This window comes from Gadus chalcogrammus, chromosome 19, assembly GCF_026213295.1.
Source record: "Gadus chalcogrammus isolate NIFS_2021 chromosome 19, NIFS_Gcha_1.0, whole genome shotgun sequence".
In the NCBI taxonomy this organism is placed as follows: domain Eukaryota; kingdom Metazoa; phylum Chordata; class Actinopteri; order Gadiformes; family Gadidae; genus Gadus; species Gadus chalcogrammus.
Genome location: NC_079430.1, coordinates 10,636,406 through 10,645,667, shown reverse-complemented (window position 1 = coordinate 10,645,667; position 9,262 = coordinate 10,636,406). Strand labels below are relative to the sequence as shown.

At 48.3% G+C, this 9,262-nt stretch overlaps 1 protein-coding gene across 1 annotated transcript; it reads right to left on the bottom strand.

The window, feature by feature from the left end:
- Positions 1-3,438: 3,438 nt before the first annotated feature.
- LOC130372836 (uncharacterized) lies at positions 3,439-5,032 on the bottom strand. The gene is made up of 3 exons (XM_056578996.1): positions 4,768-5,032; positions 3,808-4,080; positions 3,439-3,714 (listed from the first exon to the last, which is right to left on the bottom strand). Exons 1-3 carry the CDS (start codon positions 4,963-4,965, stop codon positions 3,439-3,441), a joined length of 747 nt encoding a protein of 248 aa, XP_056434971.1. The 5' UTR covers positions 4,966-5,032.
- Between the last annotated feature and the right edge of the window lie 4,230 nt (positions 5,033-9,262).

Here is a 9,262-nt window from a genome sequence, read left to right as displayed (position 1 = left end):
GGGAGGAGATAACCGGAAAGGAGAAAAGCAAAAGGGTGGGAAAGGAGAATGGAGGGGTTTGCCACCCGAAGGCCACGAGGTAGCCTGTGGAGAAAAAATACAGATAAGCTGAAGGGGTCAAGGTGAACCACAGACTGGGAATAATATTATTATACTGGGGCCCATTGATGTTACATGATCTGAAAGGGTTGTGGAGATGTGTGTAAGAAATACATACAAACTTTCTGTTTTCTCTCAGGAAAAACAATCTGAAATGTTTATTGCTATGTAATAATGCTTTCCTCTCAAACAACAGAATAGAACAATGGAGAGAACTTCAAAAAGCTTATTTCCCCCCCAAAGTGACATAAAGAACAAATGCCCGTCTCTCACATGAATATTTACAGGAACATAACATAAATAACAAAAAAAAAACACTACTTTAAGGGCAAGGCTCAAAACCACTGAAACGTGTGCCTCATCGTTGGTAGCCCGGTGGGCTACAACAGATCCACTCCTCGTGGTGGGAGCCTTGAACACAAACATATCAGTTACAATAAATAAATGAACAATTCTAACTTTTTTTCTTCTTTTCACACGTATACTTCGGTACATAGTCACGCAGCCAACCAGTGGCTTACCCCGAACGGTCTAGAAGACAACCACGTGACCTGTAGTGAACCAGCAGGCAGGTCTGTAGCATCGCTTCAAAACATAAGGCTATGATGACTAGAGAATCCCTTCATTCCAAAAATGACAATGTCTTTTTCCTCTCAAAAAGACCTGAAAGGGTTGTGTTTTGTCTGTCCTTGACAAAATCGAACGCAACAGGATTTTTTTTTCTATTTCACTTCCAAAATATTGAGGATGGAAGAGAGGGGAATTCTTTGGGAGTCATGTTTCACGTTTAAATATCTGTTTATTCTGAATAGTATGTATACTATGTAAATTATATGCAGCTACTCTAACTTCCTTCATATCAGTGCTAGTGCTTATACAAATAGATTCTTTTTTTTTTTTAACATATAAAGTAAAATAAATTGCTTCAACTATGATCAATAAAATAACTCATCTCTACACTTTATAGGACTTCGGCATCACAGCATACATAGGAGGAACAAACATTAAAATGAAGACATGCTATCGGCATCAACTTCGGAGCCTGCCTTAACCCATCAGAGAAGCTACACAATCGTCTTCTCTTTGTCGTTTCTCTTCGGCCCGTATTGAGGTGCTAGCCTACTCGCCTGTTTTTCATACAGTCCAATAGAGCTTATTCACCTAGCAGCCTGGTTGCCAAGGTAAACCTGGAATCTAGAAGGTTAGCATTCTGAGTGCTACCTGGGTGAGACAATGGATTGCACAGCTAAAAGCAGTGCATTGAGTTTTCACAGTTACACCTAAGATTGGAGATGGGTAAGGAACCCAAATGGTTGCTAGGTGAATGAGGTCTATAGTCTGCTTTTACCTTCTGACCACGGCTTTACTCACATAAATAAAAATGACAGTCTCCTCCAGAACCCCAACTGTCTGGAATATTCTAGACTCCAGCCTTCCTTCTGGATGTGAGGTCATAGCTACAGTGATTTCAGATCACCACTTCAGGAGCCATCTATTAAGAAAATAAATTGTACAGTTGAATCGTTAGGTTTCACTTGTGAATTTAGGCCACAGTGACACACAACGCTATAGGTGTCAATGTAGCCGTGCTACACGTTTGTGGAAATCGTCTTAAAATGCCATGTGCTACAGTACAACACCTTATTCAGAGCCTGCTTTGGCCCAGAACAGAACAGTTTTGGTCGTCCTTTGAAAATAAGAGCTTGCTACCTCCTTCAAAATAAAAACATCTGCAACGGTAATTCAATAAATAAATAAGTTAAAGCATACACAAACTTAAAGTGTGAGGTCACGACACAACAGTGACATGGAACTGTAGAGAGAACTCGCTTGACGAAGAGCTTGAAAGCAACCGAATTATGTTTCGGTACAGGTCACAATCCAGTCATTTCGTTCATCCTCAAACAAAATAAAAAAAAAGGGGTGACATCATGCAGTGGTAATGGAAGCATTGTACAGTGGTCCAACATTTTGCGCAACGTTAACTCAAGCAATACCCCCCCCCCCCAAGGTCAAGGCGTCGATAGGGAGCTGAGTGAGGCTGTGTGGAGGGTGGTGGTGGGGGTGTGCCAGAGGGAGTGTGTGTTGATAGAGAGATCCGTATGGCGGCTGGCGTCATGTCAAATTCCAGCTGCGTCCTTGAATTTAGAATGAGAGCATTCCCAAGGAACGGCGAAGATGTGGAAAAATAATCTAATCAAATAAATACATCAAACAAACAATGTAAATCAAATGCACCATAAATAGGTAAAAACCAACATTGCACAGAATAAATAGAACAGTGGTTTACGATTAAATGACTGTTTTGCAATGAGATCAGGGTTGAGCTGACGTTACCACCTTCTGGTATGATCTCCAAAGCCCATTCTTGATTTGTTTCGTCACAGGCCGTGGGAACCGGTTTGGACCTATTCATATTACAGTCTAATGTTTCACTTAAACTGTTGTTCAGTGTTAATAATGCCCTCCTAGATATCGCACCAAGCTGACTCCCTAGCAGTGGATTCCCTTGGTCTCATCGATGAGCTGTACTCTACGTTGTCACGGACAACAGCAAAAGACAATTTGCATATGCATAAACAGAAAATGCATTAAAATAAATCAAAATACATAGTTTGTTGCGCCATATGTTTCGAAACTTACTAGGCGGGGTTGCCCACGCCGTCTAATTTTCAAAGAATAAATAAATGAATTCAAACAAACAAACCCTAAACAAACAAATGGAGGTCCATTGGAACACTACCAAGCTGTGAAAATATCAGCTTTCATCAACAACAATCCATATTTTTCATGAACAGAAACCCGCAAAAAATTTAAAATAACTCAACCCAACGCAACACTCTGGGTAACCGGTGGAGTGAGGCTTGCGTGATCCCCCTTAGGTCCTCAGAACGATCACCATGGAAACACACGACAATAGCGGAAATCTCATTTTCTGTTTTTGGTCCATTTGACCCGACCCACAGCACAATCTCGCCAAAGGGAAAAACAACAACAAAAACCCTCTTCAGATCTGCATAGGGTATGTACACGTCTGGGGGGGTGCAGCGGCGCCCGCCCCAACGCTCTGGGGAGGCGGGCGGGGGGGAGGAGAGGTCATGCAGGGGGGAAGATGGAGGGGAGGTCCTCTCCATCCATCATGAGGTCAGGTCAAAGATCAGGAACGTGTGTGTGTGTGTGTGTGTGTGTGTGTGTGTGTGTGTGTGTGTGTGTGTGTGTGTGTGTGTGTGTGTGTGTGTGTGTGTGTGTGTGTGTGTGTGTGTGTGTGTGTGTGTGTGTGTGTGTGTGTGTGTGATGTAATATTCACAGAGTGGCCCCTCCCCGGGGGGGGTCACGTCGCTAAATAGTGCTCTCGGTGTGTGCGTGGCTGATGGTGTGCACGTGGGCGTAGGGGTGGCTGGGCTTGCGCGCCGTGCCGGCCCCCACGCCCACTGCCGCGGGGGGCCCGCTGCAGTTCTGGTGCTCGCCGAGCAGCGTGGTGGTCTCGCCCGGCGGGGCCACGTGCTCCGGGCGCGGCGGGGAGGAGGCGGGGAGCGGCGGGGGCGGGGGCGAGGGCGAGGGTTTGGAGAGCTGGTCGCCCCCCGGCGCCGTGGTCGCCGCGGTGACCAGCGGCGTCTGGGCCAGCGGGGGGGCGTGGTGGGCGTGGGGGAGGTGGTGGTGGTGGTGGGGGTCCCTCGGGGAGGAGGAGGAGGAGGAGGGGGGGGCGACGGTGAGGGGGAGGGGGTGCTTGGGCGTGGGGGAGGACCTCCGGGAGACGGTCGGGGGGGTGGAGCGGGCGGAGGCGGGCGGGGCGGGCTGGGACAGGGCGGGCGGGCGCGGGGCGGGCGGGGTCGCCAGGGGGACGGAGGCGCGGGGGGCCGGGGGGCTGATGGGGGGCAGGGAGAAGGAGGTGTCCAGGCGGGGGTGCCCAGCCTCGGGGGTCTGGGGGCTGCTGTCCAGCCGGGAGGCCAGCAGGCCGTTCTGGTACTGGGCCCGCGTGATCTGGAGAGGGGGGGGGGGGCATGAGATCACAATCACAATAACACACAATAACACACAGAGCTGTTGAAGGGAACCCCAACCCCCTGTGGAGCTAGTCCCGCCCCACCATCAGAATCACACACGCCTGCTGGCGCCCCTCCTTCCTATCTACCCCCCCCCTGGTAGACCCCTTTGGTTTTATTAGGGGCGGGGCAAGCCAGCATGTTTGATTGACGGGCGTCGCATTTCATAGCTTGTAACGCCCCACTCAACAACTTATTATAGATGGAAACAACTTATTATATTAAGTTAACGATATTAATTAAGGTAGAGAACGGCATCAGCACGGCCAGGGTTAGAGGTTTGATTCTAATTGGGGCTACTGATCCATGGCAACAATGTTGGCAGTCACGGTATAGCAAGACCCTTACAAGTAATAGTGTCCGCCAAGAGAGCATACAGTGACATAAACCTGTAACATTCATATAACACCAGATAAGGTTTGATCAGAAATGGCATTTCAATTTCCGAAGGAGAAAGAGTTTATCGTAGGTCAAAGTTTACATGGCGAAACTGAGTCAAACTCTTTTTGGATGGAGATGAACAACAAAATACCCACAAACCCCCTCTGCATTAGACACCTCATAGATCACACAGCACACACCATGCCTCTATCATGATATGAGCTACGAGCGCCCCCGGTGGTACCTTGACGAACTGCAGGTCGGTGAGGGCGCGGACGCAGAAGTCGGGCGTGTACTGGAAGGGCGTGCCGGGGAGCTGGGAGTTGCTGCCGCCCACGGAGCCCGGGGCGTCCGGAGCGCGCTCAGTACAGCTCAGGGAGGCGGAGCGGTTCAGACCGCCGGCGTGAGACGGAGAGCGGAACTCTGGGAGATTTAGAATCATGAGGACGTCAGTACTGAGACCAATGGTTTGGACTGCAGACAGACGGACAGACAGACAAGACACTCTCAGACACACACACACACACACACACAGCGAGGCAGACAGACCGGCAGACACAAAGACACACAAAACAGACTGAGAGACCGGCAGACGCACGCACACAAATGGCATGCGTGAAGACGGACAGACAGCCACGCGCAAACACACGGCGTGCGATCATCACATGGACATAAACACGTACACAATACCGATTTCAGAACGGGACAGATTTCGGAAATCAGAGTCAGGAGGGACATGACGACACAGGAGATGAGTCGGTGAAATGGAGAAGAGGGACAAGAGCGAGCGGGCAGAGAGAAGACGACCACAAGTCCACAAACAAGCTCACGTGCACTGTGCGGCTCACGTGCACCGTGCGGCTCACGTGCACCGTGTGGCTCACGTGCACTGTGCGGCGCATGATGTGGACCATGCTCCGCCACATGCGCCCTCAGACACGGAGGTCAGCGGTGTGTTGTGTTACGTGTGAGTGGTGGTGGGAGGGGGGGGCTCTGGCGTCATACAGGGGACCCCAACGCCGCGTGTTAGCGCGGTAGCACTGCATGGCTAAAGGTATTTCGCTGGGAGTCCAGGGTATTCCCCTACGCTACGTTCATTGAAGCAATGGACGGCGCTGGTTAGAGTCTGTTTGTCTTCAGTCTAGTTTTAAGGAGGTTGTGGTTCGAGGCGGCGTAGCGAGTAGAGGTCATTTGAGGATAAAAAGGTGATGTTAACCAAAGGTCTATGGTCCGACCGCCAACATAAATACATAAGGTTTAGTGATAGATACACACAACATCTGACCATAGATCCAGGGCTGAATGGAAAGTGTGAGTTGGTTGCAGGGCGATTACATTAGAGATGAGAGGTGAGGGGGCACAGTTAAGCCTAATCCAGCAAGTTAACTAGTCTCTTAGGTCTGAGCCCCGACTGTGACGCACTCAAAGAGTCCCGAGAGTCTTCCAGTGACCCAGCCAATCAGGGCTTGACATGTCGCCGACCTACCCAGAGAAGGAGGAGCTACAATGTGTGGTCAAGTGATTCACCTACCACGAAAAGGGTGTTGTCCATGAAGGCCAGTGCTTGATAGTGCTTCCTTTTGTAAATATTAGTGTGATATTGTGTCCAGTGTGTTTTTTAATTATGCCACATTTCTCAAAGATGCCGGCAGCTAGACCGCATTGGGGATCATTCTAGCACATTTTCCCTGAGAATCTAAATAAATTCAATAAATCCAATGAAACAACACGAACCAGACAGTTTCCAAACCATTAGAGAAATAATGAAAACTTAAAAAAGTGACTTTAAAAGGCTAATTTCATTGATTTTCATTCCGAATAATTGCTGCTACCTGACTAAATGTAGGCTGCTACTTGCTGGAGCGGGACTTTTAAGATGATGGCGGGCGGGGGGAAATAAAGGGGAGAAATGGGGGTTTAGTGAGAAGGCTTAAAAAATCCCTCCCCTCGGATTGACCCACGCAAGGTCATTACCTGGGAAACGGGAGAACACAGAAAACCTCTTAAGAGAGAGGCGTCTCGGAGGGGGGGACGCCACTGAGGGGGAGAGAGGGGGGGTGACAGCTGCGAGAGGGAGTGGGAGAGAGAGAGAGAGAGAGAGAGAGAGACATGCCCTTGTTTAATTGAATTATTCACTCGAGCATTCTGCATTTTTTAATAATAGCTGTGATATCATATATTTAACACCAGGGGGCGGTAAAGTGCGCTAGATCGTTGGGTTAACCCTCAAATGATTCTCCGGCAGAGCCAGTGCTACTAGACTCGGGCCATTCTGAGAGAAACCGCAGCTATTCTCTCAAGGAAAGGTCTAATTGATTCCCTTTTATTAAAAAGAAATTCCCTTTACCTTTTTTGCATTAATTTAAAGCCGTTTTGTACAAATTATGCATCCATTTGGGTGTTCACAGGCCTTTTGAAAGAGTGAACAGCTGATCAGCAAAAGTAACAGTATTCTCATTTAAATAGTACTTATAACAATACCACGTTTGGTTGGCCGGTGGAGATGGAGGAGGAGGGTTCTCAGTGTTAATAGTGTGTATGAATTCTCTTCAGGTGTGGAACCTAAAATCATGGACTGAGGTGTCACACATTCAGGGGATTCATTTGGCCTGTGTATGTTTTAAGGACGGTTACTTGGCATTTGCTAATCAGACAAGTAACCCTTGTTTCACAATTAACTTTGACATTGATGCGACATTGCACACGCACACATTGAACTGCATGATGTTCACAGAAACAGCACAGGAAGACAATCAGCTGAGAGAGAAAACAATTAAATGCACAGAAATATAGATTAACAAAACAGTGTGTACAAGGTAAGGGACCAATCCCTTATTGAGGCATTCATGTGAAAACAACAATAACACCAGGTCGAAGCAGCCATAGCTAAACCCCACCACTAGGTGCTGCAAGTGTATTTTATTTCCCAATACGTGCATGGACTAGGGCCAATAAATTCATCATGCTACCGCTCAACAACAGAATTATTACGGGGTACCCAAAATCCTTTAACCGTAACAGTTTATTTGAAGCCCAAAAAACAAAGCCTGTGTGTGTGTGTGTGTGTGTGTGTGTGTGTGTGTGTGTGTGTGTGTGTGTGTGTGTGTGTGTGTGTGTGTGTGTGTGTGTGTGTGTGTGTGCTCACCCAAGGATGGGGTACTCAGGGCCATGACCCCATAAAAGGAGAACGGTCCGGTTTCAAACTTCATGTTCTCATGTCCCGCCTCCACCTCCACACGTCCCTGGAAACCACAGAAGAAGAGCTCCATGATTCATACTGAACCACACTCAGACTTACAGATTTAGTTTTATCTCGACTGCATCTACTCCTTAACGACCTGTCATTAAGGAGCAGGCCTTGGTCAGGGCATCTTGCTCAAGGACACCTGCAGGTGGGACATTAGGGTTCAAACACACAACCTTTCCTCACTCCTTAGCCAAGTCACCAATACCAAAGACACACCAAAAGTACACCATCGTAACACCACTTCAATTATAATTAGATACATGATGAATTAGTCCTTACAATGTGTTATTATAATTAACAGAGATTGGCTAGCGATCCGGAAGCAGGCCATTAAGGAGAAGCTTGCGTTAAGCCGTCGTTTGCAGAAATGCAAATGTACGGAAGAACTGGGCGAGCCAGGAGTGAAGTCCTTCAGGGTTGGGAGTTTGAGTCCCACTGGAGCCACTGTAAAGGCCGGATTATGGCTCCACGTTGACGCAGTTCAAGACCCATTACGTCCTTGCGTACCCTCCTTGCGTCCACCGCAAGGGCCTGACGTGCCCCTCCCAAAAATTGTAACCTTGCGTCTACGCGACACAGCAGCGAGGGCTGTGATTGGTCCGATCACTAGAACCAGATGCAAAACCAAAACAGCAAAGGCCGGATTCAAAACAGGTTCACGACTGCGTCGAAGCGTCTACTTTGTCATTGCGTTGCTTCGACGTGGACCCATAACTAAGCCTTTAGCCTTTAGGGTGGATGAGACCAATCTGGACTCGAGAAGACCATCTTGCACTTTATGCTGCAGTGGATTAATAAAATATCTCTTGGGGGTGGTTGGATGCATCTACACATCGATGCACACCGTATACAGTACAGCCTCAACGCAGAGGTCTTGCGGTCTCCTCAGGTAACCAAACGACTTGGGAGTCTCATACATATTACATCTCAGGAGCTCTCACAGGGCTTCTCTCTCTCTCTCTCTCTCTCTCTCTCTCTCTCTCTCGCTCTCTCTCTCGCTCTCTCTCTCGCTCTCTCTCGCTCTCTCTCTCGCTCTCTCTCTCTCTCTCGCTCTCTCTCGCTCTCTCTCGCTCTCTCTCGCTCTCTCTCTCTCCGGTGCTAGGTCAAATCACCTCATCCTGGTGTCCCACACACACACACACACACACACACACACACACACATGGAATTGGATCGGCGACTCTCTGGTTACTGGTAGGGTGTTAACGGTTATTTTATCCATACCTCAGGTGTCAGCCACGACGCCTCCAAACACAACGCGCTAAGCGGCTCAGAACATAGAGTTAACAACTGTTTAACCACTTATTTGCAATTTTGCACTGGTTCACATATTAACGTGCTTTGAGTAACAACTTCATACAGGTCACTGAATCACTTGGTGGACCAGTACAAAACAATCCTGCATGGGAACCTCTCCATGGTTCTGGTCTTAAACTGGTTTCCAGGCAGTTCAAATCATGGCAAAATTCATCTCCATTTTTCACAGGTGAAC